Consider the following 15,411-nt stretch of genomic DNA (forward strand, 5'->3'; position numbering starts at 1 on the left):
ACCCACTCATCTGGTCTGCCGGGATTCCTCAGAAATACCAGGAGGACAGGCCAAGTCTGCTGGTCCACAGAGACTGCAGCTACCCCCTCCCCGGGGACTCAGGCCCACGGAGATATGAATTCTGTCCCTGAGCCTCCGGCTGGAGTTATCAGAGATCCTGCGGGGAAGCCCTGCCCACTGAGGAAGGATGGGTCAGAATTAGGCCCCAAGAGGACTCTGGCTGCAGACAGCAACAGCCGGTATGTTGGGCTGTCCGGACAAGCCTTGGGACAAAGCCATCCAGCCTCCCTGGCTCCAACGGGGGAAAAAGTGCAGCCTAGAGGTATAGAAGTGGATGCTGCCTTTCCCCCACCCACGGAACTTAGCCTGTTAGGCAGTTGCAAGTCCCAGTGCTGGCTGCTGCCTCTCCTGAGCTCCAAACTGGGAGCTCAAATGCTTAGACAGCAGGTAGCTGCAGCCAATGCTGGTCGCCCCTCCCCCCGGGAGTTTGGTAGGCTTAAGCAGATTCCAGCTGAGAGGCTGTAAGAATCTGCATGTTCCAGGCTTAGGATGCTAGGCCCCGGTGGTGGTGTGGTTTCGCGAGTGGGATCTTCCGATCTGTGGGTTGCACAATTCCATGGAAAAAGCACTTTCCCCAGCTGGGTAGCAGCTCACTCACCGCCTCCCTTGGCTGGAGGAGACAGAGTTCCTTTTCCCGTGTGGCTCTCAGGTGGGCCACCGCACCACACTGCTCTTCCCTTTTCTCCGTGGGCCACACCAGCCTTCTAGCCAATTTTGGTAAGAGAACCTGGATACCTTTGTTGCCAATGAAGACTTCACATGATTATTATGATTTTGTTTTGTTTTTTCGATGGGAACCTCCGAACCTCTCTGCTTCTAGTAGGCCATCTTGCCACATGGTCATTTCTATCTTCACTGCTGTTATTTGTCTCCCTTAATCCAATCCCACTTGCGGACTCATACAGACTTCTATTTGAAAGTTAATCTTTGACCACAAGGTGGCAGTATGCAATGTATAAATGCTTTGGTAAGGCATTTTCTCTGGCTACAAACATCTCTCTCTCTAGGGTAAATTGGCTATTAACCAATAATTTTTAAAGAAATGCAATTCTATAAGATGTGTAGAGGTTGTTTCTCATTGTATTAATAAATTTAAATTTTCATTCTGCATTCACAATAACACATAAATAGATTCTAAAATTTTCAAGTTTAAAAAGCAACCAAATCTCATATTTAGCTTGTTTTCATCTGGCCAAAATACTATTGAAGTTTTCTTTATCTGCATCAGAATATGCCAAGACTTTCAATAACGAGATAATCTGCTCCTCTTTCAACCCATTATCTCAAACAAAGAAAGATAAGAACAAGTGAGAATGGGGCATACCAACTAATGGATTCCTTGGGTTACCTGCAGAGATCTGTTGATCCAAAGCTTCTCAGATCTCAATGAGTAGGTCTCTTGGTCCAAGAGCAGAGCCATCCAGCCATGAGGGTTAGACAATGTATCACGTACATAATTGACAGTGGTTGTTTTATTTCTGCTGTCAGTCATGGTTAAATCATAAGAAGCTTCAGGAGCATTAGCTCTAGGGTGATTTTAAAAGGAAAACAAGATGGGTTGCAAGATTATTTGCTCATTCTGAATCCAATACATTCCTCTTTCATCAATTGCAATCATCTTTCTATTCTCTCCATATATGTCTTAGGCCCTCTTTAGTTGTATGTCTAGGGAGGTGTTAGCAGTCACTGTGTGAGTGAAAGCAACCCATTGTGAAGTTGCCATTGGATCATTTGCAAATTACAATGGCCTGGTGAACTGGAGGTGGTGACTCTCAGGTTTTTTGTTCTTTTGCTTTTTGTTCTTTGTTTTTTTCTTGAGACAGAGTTTCGCTCTTGCGCGTGCTGGAGTGCAATGGCAAGGTCTTGGCTCACTGCAAACTCTGCCACTAATAAATGTCATATTAATGATTGTGTATGAGCCAGGACTATATACTACAATTTTAACAAAGAAATGTCTATGGCCAGAATTTTGCCTTGGACCAGATTTATCAACAGCAAAAAACATTATTTTTGGTAACTGGATATTCACCTGAGGAACAATTGACAGAGGCCTGGGACCTGGCACGCCTAGGTGCTGAGACTCTCAGAAGTCCTGCTTAAAATGCCCAGCAGGAGTCGCTTCAGCATCCTTCTCTAGAGTGATGAGGCAACCTGCTCCTCTCCTGAAGCCTTGTGTAATGCCTAGTGCTCACTGCTATTACAGTATCCATGTGTTCTTGCCTTTTTAAAAACGTAGATTATGAGACCTATAAATTAGAGGTGTTTTCCCTTTTCTTATTGGTATCCTCTGCCCTGGCACAGGGTCCAGCACACAATGGCACCCAAATCATGTTTTTTATATGAATGAAGAATGCATAGATGAGATCTTCCAAAAGCAGCCAGTGACATTTTCTAACGTATATAAAGTGTTCTAGAAGAACTGCATTTTACCAAATGAGGAAACTGAGGCAAGGTAGAGCAAAAGCAATATGTGAGTATCACAAAGTAGAACTAGAAATTTGTGAATCAAGTTACCCAACTTATTCTATACAGCCATCCCAGAAAATGACTTTTAAGACTTCATTAAAACATAAGTAGATTTAGCCAATGATTAGACCCCTAAAAGAGAGACAAAGTGGACCTAAAGAAATAAAGCAAAAGCCAAAAAAAAAAAAAATCAATACACATTATGACTATTCTTCCTCCTTTGGTTTAGTTTTCATGAGAATCTTTAACTGTGACATTTTGCCGCAGGCAGATAATTAAATTCTCAAAGTAAGGGAAATGAGTCAAAAGAGGACACTGGGTTTTCACAGTGAGATGGGGCATGAGTATATCTAAGGCCAATTTATAAGCCCATGGAATATTACAAAAAGGAACTTTTTTAGTGTTGCACACCTGGGCACTGAAACCAAATGGGTATCAACTGAAATCTAGATTGGCACTCAGTAGGTGTGTAAACCTGGGCAAATTTCAGAACCTATTTAACCTTTAGATTCATTTCTTTTTCAAATGGAGGCAACAATAGAACAGATCTCATGTAGGTACTATGAAACATAATCTACATAAATCACTCACCAAGGTCAATAACATCTACTTAGATCTCATTTAAGAACTTCAAATATGCCAGATTTACCATTCTGCACTACTTACTTGAATGCCTAGAGGTTTATTCAGGATATTCGGTCATTTAAAAATGTACCAAAAACCCTTCCATGGTACAGATCATTGACCCTGGCAATGTAGCACTTGACACATATTTCTTGCAAGATTAAATGTACTTGTTTCATCCATTAATTAATGAAATGAAAGGGATTAAAAATCCTCAGGGCATTTGGGAATGAAAGAACTACTCTTTTTCTCTATGCAGCATTAACTGAACCTTTAGAAATCTTGGAGGAGTGGAAACTGTCTTCCTTCCTTTGGGTTTTAGATACTTAGGTTTGTTGTCCACCCTTCCCCACGCCACCCCTTCAGGATTTAAATTGGAACTAATGGACAATTCTCAACCTATATTCTTAGAATCAGAACGAACACAAAGATCATCTGTTCTAATTTCCAATCCAGTGCAGGAATTCCCACCATATTTCATCCCTCCCCTTCTTTCAGTTATGGGGTGTTCACATCTTCAAATAGAAAACATTCCATATATGGAATTTAGTTTTAAATTGTAATCTTTACAAAAGCTTTAGAATGTTAAATTTCCCTTCTTAGAATTTCCAGTCATTTGCCTTCAGTCATCATGGCTCTCTCTTCCCCTGATGGAAACCATGAGTCCCATAATCCCATATTGTCCAGTAACAGTTTGGCCCAACTATATTTAGCAAATAAAAATAAGCTTTGGGGACATAAGTGTAAAACAAATATGATAAGAAGAGGTAAGTTTGAAGTAAGAAATATCAACATTGGCTATAGTAGGTACTGTAGTCAATAAATAAAACACACTAGAAATATCTAAATTTCCTCAAGTACAGAGAATGATTATAAGTGTTTCAGGTTCCAAAAGTATATCCTTGCAGTTTTTACTGAGATATATGGGCTTGGAAAAATAAATCACAAGACCTAAATCCAAGAGAGACTAATTGATAAATCAGAATTTTCAGTTAATGATTTACAGTAAGAAATAAAAGTGTCTTTCATATAGTGGGAGTTTAACAAATATTTTCTGAATGAATAAACAAGTGTTATATGCAGCAGAACACTCCACCCGGTTATGCAGCAACATTTCTCCCCAACTTGGAAGTCTACCTAGAAAACCACATGAGGGTCGAGAGATTTCCTGCAAACTTATTTTCAAAAGAAATCAGCAGTTGGATGGCACATGTATACATATGTAACAAACCTGCACATTGTGCACATGCACCCTAGAACTTAAAGTATAATAATAAAAAAAAGAAATCAGCAGTTGGGGGATCCTAAGTTATTAGAGCTGGATACAGTCAACCCCATATCAGTAGGATATTTGCCAAGAGGACAAACACAGTTGGTGGTCAGAAAACCTCTCCTGGGCACATGCAAGCAATGTGTACTAATAATGGTCTCAGGTCTGGGAAAATGCTATGATTTCCTTGAAAACTCATATTTCTTCAATCCTAGTCAAGTGCTGTCAATTAAACTACTTTTTAAAAATAGTTTTAACTATACACCAAAAGAAGATCTCTGTTCAAAAGCATCCATCTGTTCACATTTAATTCCTCCTGCCTCACCTATCTTCTCATGCATACCACACGTTGATGATTTTAAAAAAATTACCTCAATATGTGATAATACAATCAATTGGGTAGATATTTCCAGAAATATTTTTTAATTCCAGCAATGTGGTCCCAAGAATTCCCCTGGTCACCTTAACTCGACTTAATTACTCCTCAAATTTCAATTAACACCATGTTTATAGACCAATTTTTAGGATGTTATTTCCCCTGACTCAGTTTCTATAGATTACAATTTCAATTATTGAAGGAAGCATTTTTCAGATCATCTCCCCAGCTTCTGAAGGCCCATACAAATGTGATCCCTCTTCAATTAGTGTCAAACTGCTAAATGCTAGCAATAATTTGGTTCTATTCGTCCTTGGAAACATTGCACCTTTCTTTTGATGTTCTTTTTCTTCTAGTCAGAATCCAATAATCTGATGCAAACTCCTTGGCCAACCAGAGACACACCATAGCACGCTGTGGTCCTAAATTACCCTTTCTTATTTCTCCTTCATGCACTGCTCATTCTCTCAGAGCCTTGAGCCTATCAAGCTCCCCTCACCCATCTCAACCAAGATTTATTAGGGATGCAGTTTCACAGGTACTCTTGTACAGTACCAACTTTCTGCAGTGCAATACAGGTAGAGAAGGAGGTTATCATATATACTACACTTTTATCACAGCTGGTAGTAGAGAGGGTCATATGGTCAGCATTCAGATATGCTTTCCACTCTGAAAAGCAACTCAAAAAGCAAAAGACCCGTCTCCCATCAGGCAAGATGCCTTGTACTGACCATCACCAGGGGCCAAAAATTCCGTCAGATCATCTCCTGTCCTCCTAGGCCAAATGCCAGAAATGACCATAGAGGGGTCTTCTGAAAAGCACCAAAAGAACATCAAGAGTCAAAAAAACACCATGAAGAGAACTTACCAACCATAATTACTACAATTTTCACTTGCCCTAAATAGCCACCAATTTCCCCATGCCCTAAATAGCCACCAATCTCCCACTCTTTACTGTTAATGAAGCAAAGGAGCACAAAAGTATTTCTAATTTGGAGGAGCCAAGGGAGTCTGCATGGGCCATTAGCAACAGAGAGCTTCATTACTAGGGGAAGAAGTCTCTCCCTGAACTTCTCATGGCTTTATGTGCAAGAAATCAGGAGGCAACCAGTCCATTTTAAATGTTAACCCTTACCTCTGCAGCAGCAACAGCTCCTGCTGTCTATGATCAAAAAGACAAAAGGGCTACAAGACTTACATGTTATTTTTCTTTTCTGTGGGCTGCCTTAATGTTTGTTCTTTTTAAATTTATTTTATTTTTTATTTTTTATTATTATTATGATGATGATGATGATTATTATTATTATTATTATTATTATTATTATTTGAGATGGAGTTTCACTCTTGTTGCCCAGGTTGGAGTGCAGTGGCATGATCTCAGCTCACTGCAACCTCTGCATTTCAGGTTCAAGCAATTCTCCTGCCTCAGACTCCTGAGTAGCTGGGATTACAAGCACCCACCACATCTGGCTAATTTTTTATGTTTTTAGTACAGACGGGGTTTCACCGTGTTGGCCAGGCTGGTCTCGAACTCCTGACCTCAGGTGATCCACCCGCCTCAGCCTCCCAAAGTGCAGGGATTACAGGTGTGAGCCACCATGCCCGGCCCAAACCTGTTTTTAATTCAGGAAAATGTTTCGTTAGAAACATAACACTGTCATTTGGTAAACTTCCTGGTCAAAGTACCAATTTACCATACTAGTTACTCAAATAGTTATGTAACTTAGTGCCCATGTATTGTGCAGAACTGTTGAATCCCACAAAGGATTCGTTAGGCAATCAATAATACCAATGAGAGCAGATATTAACTCCCTGGTTTTTGTTTACCATTAGCTTACTTTTCCTGAGGGTCCGTATCTCTGTGTGTTAAAGACAAGCATTGCACTGAGCTCTAAATGCTCTTGATTTGGAACAATTGTGAAATAAATCCTTTATAATTATCCATCTCCTAAGCCAGACACACCACAATACCTAACCTCAAATGGTGTTGCAAACATCTTCTGAGTATTTGTGCTTGTTGCTGTCACTCTCATCTTTGACTGTGCAAAGGGGAAGAAAAATCAAAACTATGAGCACAGCAAACAAATTTCTGTGGCATGGCTTTGCAGGAGCATTCTTTAAAAATACACCATGATCATAACAGTCCTTGTCACAGCACCACTATTCTAACTGCTGACCTGCCACCATTCAGTAATATATCATTATCATTGTATCATTAAGTTTTTCCATCCACAGCCTTATGGATTCAGAAACACTTAAATATTTCTCCTCTAAGGAAGTATCTACAGTTTTTGCAACATAGTTATCTGCTGTTATATTAGGACAATACCTTTTGCCCATTCTATCTTAATACATGAAGAAAAGGATGCCCATTATCCTCCTTTAGGTGATCATATACCATTGCATCTCTACTTTTGATCTGCTGAGTCCAATTGGAATGGCTGTTTGAGAACATGAGAACACTGTCATTGAAGCTATGCAACCAGAAGGTAGACAGGTGGACAACTGCTTGTCAGGGACATTGAAAAATATTTTATCTAGCAGGTAGGAAGTTAGACTAAGAAGCTTGTACTCCCATATATGTATACATATGCATATATATATATATGCATATCGGAACTGTGATGGGGATGACTGACACTGGCTGGCAGGAGCGCATCATTGACCCATTGACCCTTCTTCCCAACTTCATGTTCCGTGCTTTTAGGTTGGAAGTTTAAAATAAGGCATGTGAAAGTATTTTCACCATAGAATTAGGCAAATGCAATAAACCAGAGCTTTTTATTCTGGAAAGCTAGTTGTTAAACATTTACCAGCATACCACTGCAACCTTTTGTTATTCACAAAACTTAATAACCATGTAATATTGTTGATGATATTCCTCAGTTTGGGGTCCACTGTGATTTTTAGATCTTTTTCTACTTTAATTCTGTAACATTTGCTGCCAAGAAAGGATAATACATCTTTGAATTTTCTTGTCTCACAGGGTTGTTTTTTAGGGACTGAAAAGATACCATTAGTGATGCCATGCCTATTTATCCATAGGAAGGGAAGTCAAGCGATTATTAGAGGAAAAGCTAGGCCAAAATTTCCATTTGAACTCTTCTTTATTTTTGCATTCACAGAGGCAGGGGGTGCCTCGTACTTTGAACACTGACACATTAAGAGCGGTTACATAGGTAAAAACTGAACGCAAGCTCTACAGGAGAGGATATTAAGCAAGATCTAAGAATCAAGGTGATCAACAAGAATATTAACCTTTTACTTTCCAGGAGAGATGGGAAGGAAGAAACAGAAGGTATGGGGCACGATGAATCAAAGACTACGCTCTGAATGACCTCAGATTCTACAACCACCTGGGAGGTTTTGCTGGGCCACTACAATGTCGTGTGATTATTACAAATTATTCCCTATTTTTCAGGAATTGGATGAAGTTACTTTTGAAAAAACCTAATTCCCTTGCCAGGCATTTGTTTCTCAGAAACAAAAAATTCTACAGTAATCTATTCAATTAGTATTATGCCTATGTGTTGTTTTGCAAATCACAAATGTAAAAGAGATATTCTTTAAAGGGTACCTATTACATGTCAAGCAATGACCTTGAGGGATAAATACCATTATACCCATTTTAGTGATGAAAGAACTGAAACAAAAAAAGGTAAAGTAACTTATCCAAAGAAATATACCTAGGAAATAGAGGGGATATGACTTGTACCCACAAAGGATGGTTAATTACTTCTTTTTTCTTCAGTCTGAAAAATAATTTCAAACATGTACTGTATATATGTCCTGACTATTTTATGTACATCCTGTAAAAACTCAGAAGGATTGGTCAGCCAATCTACAAAATCCTGCAAGCTCTTCTAATCTCCCTCACACTCAATACAGTTGATAATTGGAAGACAGAATCAAGGTCTGCTTTGTTGATATCTCAATGTGTCTATGACAAGTGAAGAAGTTATAGATTGCTGTAAATAACAATGAAAAAATTTTTGAGAAAATAATTATGAGGGTGGAGCTTACATCTTCTCTATCACAGCTTTATGTATCTATTCCACCAGGGCAAGAAAACAATTACAAATAAAGGCAAACTGATGATTGAGTGGGGGTAGAGTGGGGTTGGATAGAGAAGGAATCAGCAATTAGAATAAATCCTCCAGTCGAATGATTGCCCCAGGAAAGTAAAAGCCCAAAGAATGTTATGAAAGAACATCCTTAAATATTAGATATTCCTAGGAATTGTAGAAGACTGGAGATAGCATTCTACTCCTGGGTCTTCTAACGAAAAGCCGAATGCTGCGGACTCCTCATGAACATGTCCTAGGAGAGAAATGGACAATAATGACACTAAAGGAAGATTTGGGGGCAGTCCACTATTTTTTATTTATATTTATTTACTCAACACTAATTTTGTTGAGTTGCTATGTGTTAAACACAGTTTGGGGCATCACAATACAAACAAAGAAAATCCCTATTTGCCCTCCTTGCTATCTATGAGGCGAGATGGACAATTTAGAAAGCTATGCAGGTGCTATGAGTACTGATTAGAGCAAGTATAAAGAGCTAGCACACAATGGAGATATCAAAACCTGCACAGCATGCTCAGGGAAGCCTAGCAGAGAAAACGACTTCTATGCTGAGTTCATGGAAGCTGAACATTATGAATTGAAGAGCACAAAGAAGTTGAATGTGGCTGAGAGACAGAATGCAGGAAAGGTAGAGCAGAGTGCGGAGAGAGAATGCTGGAACCCAAAGCAGACCGCAGGTCATGGAAGCTCCATGACACATTAGAAATGTCAGACTTTCTGGAGGCGCGGTGGCTCACGCCTGTAATCCCAGCACTTTCAGAGGCAGAGGCTGGCGGATCACAAGGTCAGGAGATCGAGATCATCCTGACTAACACAGTGAAACCCCGTCTCTACTAAAAATATAGAAAATCAGCGGGGCGTCGTGGCGGGCGCCTGCAGTCTCAACTACTCAGGAGGCTGACGCAAGAGAACAGCTTGAACCCGGGAGGCAGAGCTTGCAGTGAGCCGCAATCTCGCCACTGCACTCCAGCCTGGGCCACAGAGCGAGACTCCGTCTCAAAAAAAAAAAAAAAAAAAAAGTCAGACTTTCCTTGGAAAGCACTGAGAATTCTTTAAAAGTTTCAAACAAGCGAATGGATGGCAAGATCAGATCTGCATTTACAAAGTTCAGAGATTGAAACACCGAAAAATGGCAAGCTAAGTGGCTGTTGCAGTTCTACAGGTGAAAAGTAATGGTAGCCCAGACTGGAGAAGGATTTGGGGAAGGAGAGAAGTAGAAAGACTCAAGAGTGATTTCTTAGAGAGAAAATTGAGCTGATAGGTGATTAATGTGGGAAATAAGGTACAAGGATGAGTCGAGGATGACTCCATCTTTCAGGTTTAGACCAGTATTCGCCTCAGTGGGATTCTGAGCACCCAGAGAGAAACAGGTCTATAGAAAAAAAATCATAAATCCCATTTTGGCAAGTTGAGTTTTAAAGCAGCCACACTAAAAAGCTCAAAATAAACAAGTTAATTTTAGTAATATATTTAGCCGAATCTATCCCAAATATTATTTCAACAGGATCAATATAAAGAAATTATTGCGATATTTTACATTCTTTTTTTCATATTAAGTCTTGGCTAAATGGTGGGTAATTCACTCTTATGGCACATCACAATTTGGACTAGGGAGATCTAAAAAGAGCACACAAAATCCTATTGATAATATTGTCCTTGTTTCGTGTAATTATTTCTATACAGAAAAAAAATTTGTTTACCTAAAGTTTGGGATAGATAAATCCAAGAACTATGTGGGACATTTTATAATTATGGGACCCTGGAGAAAAACTGTCACTGGCATGTATGTCTGATATGAAGTCCTGACTTACACTGGCAGAACTAACACCACCCCTGTCTCACCAGGAACACTGAGGTTCATAGGGGGAAGCTGGAAGAAACAGAAGCTGGGAAAGGAACGCTATCCAGAATACCTGTGGGTTCTACAGAAAGCATGTTTTTAGAGCTGATGAGAGGGAAAACAATATAAGCAGCACTCATGCAAATCAAGCATGCTGTCATTTTAACAAAAGATAAACTAAACTTTGCCTTGTAGAGACTGGCAGTTTTTTCTTCACCCAAATATTAAATAGTGTGGCCAACTTCAAATATTTAAGTACTTCTGTCAGCCCGGCTGTTGGCTTTGAGTCATAGGAACCAATAAAGCAGGAAGTGCCACAAAGGTAAGCACCGTCAGATTTAAGGCAGTGAGAGACAGGAATAGAAGTTTGCCAATGTCAAACAAATAACTTGTAGTGAAAATGGGCCAGAGAGGGGGCCTACCAAGGAAGAACTCACGCTCCAAGAGCTTGGTTCTTAGCAAAGCGGGAAGAGGATGTCTTGTTTATGCAGCTATGTAAAGCCTCACTCCCTGCCCTCTCAGGACCTCTCACTGAGGGAGGGAGGTAAGGGTTGAAAGTGAAGACAGCAGGGTGCTTATGCCATATTAGATCTCCATCAACATGCGACCCCAAAAGATCATGACTGTGGGAGCTTTGTAAATCAACCCGGGGTGCTTGCCCCGGGGCAAATAGCACAACAAATTAATCCTTTCTCCATGAAATGCAGCAAAGTTTGTATCTATGCTGAATTCAAATTGCTCATTAGCTCTGACATGTTCCTAATGAGGTTATAATGCTTTGGGACAAAGATCAAGTCACTGAACACAAATAGCTAGGGATAGAATCGTAGAAAGATAAAATTAGAAGGATCTTAGAGGAGGGTCTCTCAGACTTTAATACAGATCACCTGGGCATTGTAATTCAGGACATTTGGGGCCCAGTCTGAGATTCTGCATTTCTAACAAAATCCCTGGTGCTGCTGCTCCTGCTGGTTCATGGACAACACTTTGAGCAGCAAGGCCTTAGAGATCATTTAATTCAGTTGCCTCTCCTCGAGGTGAGAGCATCAGGGCCAAGAGACTTATAACTGGAAGCATGCTGAGACTTCCAGGTGGCTAATTAGGGTCAGTTGGGTATTTGTCCATAGACCCGTGAGTCAACCTGAAAATTTTAAATAGAATCTAAGGAGTAGAGTGACCAATCAGGCTAGCTGACTGAGGAAGTTTCCAGAACATGGAATTTGCCTTTTTAAAAGAAGAAAAAATCCAGGAAAACCAGGATACGTTTTTCATCCTGCTAGACCCTTTTGAATCTACTTAGAATACAGCAGCAGGATTATATTTTTCTTCACCTTGTCAGTCCCCAAGTGGTGGGATCATGACCTGCCACCAAGGCAAGCACCTTAATATCCTGTCCCAAAGATCTCAAAGAGCAAATGCTCAAACAAGTTTGAGGCTCTACAGAGCCTTCTAACATCACAGTGACAAGTGCCTCTCTAAGAGACAGCCTACCAGTAGATCTCAAAGTAAAGCATAATAAAGGACTATCAAGAACACACAGAAATAAATATTATATAAGCACATAATGTTCCGTTTAAGTACACAAATCTGTTTCCTCATTTGATAAAATGCATGTAAGAAATAAATCACTAATTTTTATAACTCTCAAAACACTCATTTAAAACACCCAAACACTAAAATAACAAAAATTAGGCTGCATCCCTGAGAATGAAGAAAAAGTCATGCTCTGCACAATCAAAACGATTAGAAATAAAAATATATCCCCACATATTATTATTTTACTCACTGGAACTGGGCTCATAAACGTTAGGTAGAATAATGAATGTCTAGAAAGCAAAAATGAAAAATTTCCAGACTATTCAATGCTAGCAGTGCATTGCCAAGGCTTCCCAAACAGAATGCCAAAGTACTGATTCCATATGCATTCAAAATACAGAGTTAGTGCAATCCTAACCACAATGATTCTCACTCCCTGGAGTTTACTTGTTCAAGAAAGAGGCCAATGTGGTCTGACTGAATTACTTGACTTAATATTCATGGAGTTAGGACACTTAAGACAAAGGAAGAAAATAAGTGTGGCTAAATATATACAATGCATTTGGAATAAGTAAAAGACAGAACCCTAGACACTCAGCAATTGTTACCTGGAAATTAAAGAGGGCAGGAGCAATCCTATTATGCATTATAAACAGCCCCGCTGCTGACTTAATGGTAGTTTGAGTAGCATAACCAAGGAGTCCTTGCTCCAATATTAATAGGAAATGTATTGTAGGAATCCAATAGTTCATGAAATTAACAAGGAAAATGAACTGGAGTGAAGCAACTTTGCAAGTAATAGGAGGCATCAGCAATTGCTTCCCTGGAGCATATTGAACACTTAAAAAGAGCTTGGGAAGAGCACATGTATATAAATGAGAATGGACATTATTAGAATTTTTTAACAATACTTTTAATTTAAATATATTTCAAACTCTCTGTTGGTTGTAAGTCTTTTAAAGAAGAAGTTATTAGCCCAAAATGTCAATAAGAGGTCACAGGCTATCAGATCTGGTCCAAAGATATTTGCAAATTAGCTGCCATTTGAGTCAGCTTAAAACTACCATATACTCACCATTAGGCAGCTATCAAAATTATTCCCATTTCACTTCTGTAGAGCTAAATACTTCAAATAATCTAGAAAACAATTTCCCTTCTATAAGCCTCAACAGCCAGAGTAACAGATGCATGCTCATCAGCAAGCTAAAAAGTATAGTTAATTCCACTTACAAACCAATCGACATACGATGAAAAAGAACACCTCCTCCACAGGCACTGCCATGGACAACCTGACCAAAGCTTGCATTGACCAAACAAGAAGCTGAAAGGGTTTCCATAGAAGCAAGAATGTGACTTCTGTTTTTCCCAGACAGAGATCCATCCAAGTCTTCCAAAATTGCTGCATGAGGAAATGGAAATGCCACTACGTTTGAAGAGTTTATAAACTTCAATTGGCTGGTTTTCACAGTAAATCCACCTACAAATTTGAAGACAGACAGATTATTACACAATGGCACAAATAGCAACGAAATTCACTGGAGTAATGGTCTTAGGATTTAAATTGCATATTTATCCAGTTTTACAATTCACCTATTCATGCAAGAAAACAAGTGTTTTCTGTAGTTGTTTTACAGTGAGTGTTTACTGTCTTCCAACCTCTGGTATGTGCTAGAGATACTAAGAGGTGTAAGTGCAGCATTGGCCCTACCTTCATGCAGTCTATAGTCCACACTGTAGAACAGTGATTTTTCTATCAGGGTTGATTTTACCTTCCAAGAGACATATGACACTATTTTCAATCATTTTTGGCTGTCACAATTGGGGAGTTGGCAGTGCTACTGGCAGCTAGTAGGTAGAAACCAGAGATGCTGCTAAATATTCTACAATGCACAGAGAGTCCCCACAACAAAGGATTATCTCACCCAAAATGCCAAGAGTGCCAAGGGTAAGAAACTCTGGTCTAGTGGGAAATAGAAACAGAAAACATTAATTTATTAATTACTTAGCACTAAAGATGCTATGGTTTAGTCTTCCAATCTTTCATCTTTCATTCCTCAGAGGTGAGTCTAAGCCCTCCAATACCTCTTACTATGATGTTTATACTTTAAACATTTACTTTCAAAAGCAAACTCAATTAATCACTTGGGCAAATAGTATTAGTAATACACTTTCTAAGTATTAGCTGCAGGGCCATACTTCTTGGCAGTCTTTCTCCAACGCCACTGCCATGTGACTCATTGGTACTATCAGTCCAATTGCCTAGAACGAAAGTATGGCAGTGATCTTCTAATTCATACACCCATGTCATTAAAAGAAGAAAACTGAGTACACATCTCCCAGTACATATACTACCATACCGTAATGTATTATGTACATTATAAAATATACAAAAAAGAAAATAAAATGAAAAATATACAAATTGAGGCTCTAATGTTCTCATTCTGCAGCCCAATAGAGTACATGCAGTGAATTAATTCATGCATGAAAGGCTACACAATTGCACCTCTTGCAACTTCTGTATTTCATTTAATACCACAAACCACCTGCAGCTCTACATTTCAGTCATGTTGGACTTCTTTGTGATTTCCCAAGCACAATTGGCTTTTTGGATTCTATTTTTTGTGTGTGTGTATACTGTTCCTAGAAATTCTTCCTTGCATATACCTTCTTGCAAACTTCTCTTCACCTTCCTAAACCCTACTCAAGAATAACCTCTATGAGCTCTTGCCTGATTCCCTTCCTCAGCCCCTTCACTGACTTTGTTGGGTGCTCTATTACTGCGTTCATCATGCTTTCTTACAACGATGGGCTTGGACATTTATTTTAGTGCCTAGATCAAGAGTTCCCGGAGGATAAAAACTATGTGTTTTTTATATTTGCACCCCCTAGGTTCTTAAGCAGAGCCTGAAATAGACAGTATTTAAGCAAATGAAGAGAGGAGTTAGCCAATATTATTCAGTGAAAAGGGATTAGAGTTCATAGGAGTAGTGTGATTTTTTTTTCACTGTCTCATGAATGATATGAAATAGTCAAGATATTAAAGAATAGAGGAATTGTGATTGCAAGCACTTGTTATGAGGCATTTTTATTTCTATTATTATTTCTACAATCCTAAACTCAGATGCCACCCAAATAAAAACAATCTTTCATT

At 39.3% G+C, this 15,411-nt stretch overlaps 1 protein-coding gene across 1 annotated transcript in view; it reads right to left on the reverse strand.

The window, feature by feature from the left end:
- Positions 1–15,411, reverse strand: part of PKHD1 (PKHD1 ciliary IPT domain containing fibrocystin/polyductin) — a 455,948-nt gene that overhangs the window by 234,584 nt on the left and 205,953 nt on the right. The window contains 2 exon segments of the mRNA XM_007972274.3: positions 1,409–1,586; positions 13,491–13,737. Coding sequence (XP_007970465.3) covers positions 1,409–1,586; positions 13,491–13,737 — 425 coding nt within the window.

The sequence above is a fragment of the Chlorocebus sabaeus genome, chromosome 17, assembly GCF_047675955.1.
Source record: "Chlorocebus sabaeus isolate Y175 chromosome 17, mChlSab1.0.hap1, whole genome shotgun sequence".
Classification (NCBI taxonomy): domain Eukaryota; kingdom Metazoa; phylum Chordata; class Mammalia; order Primates; family Cercopithecidae; genus Chlorocebus; species Chlorocebus sabaeus.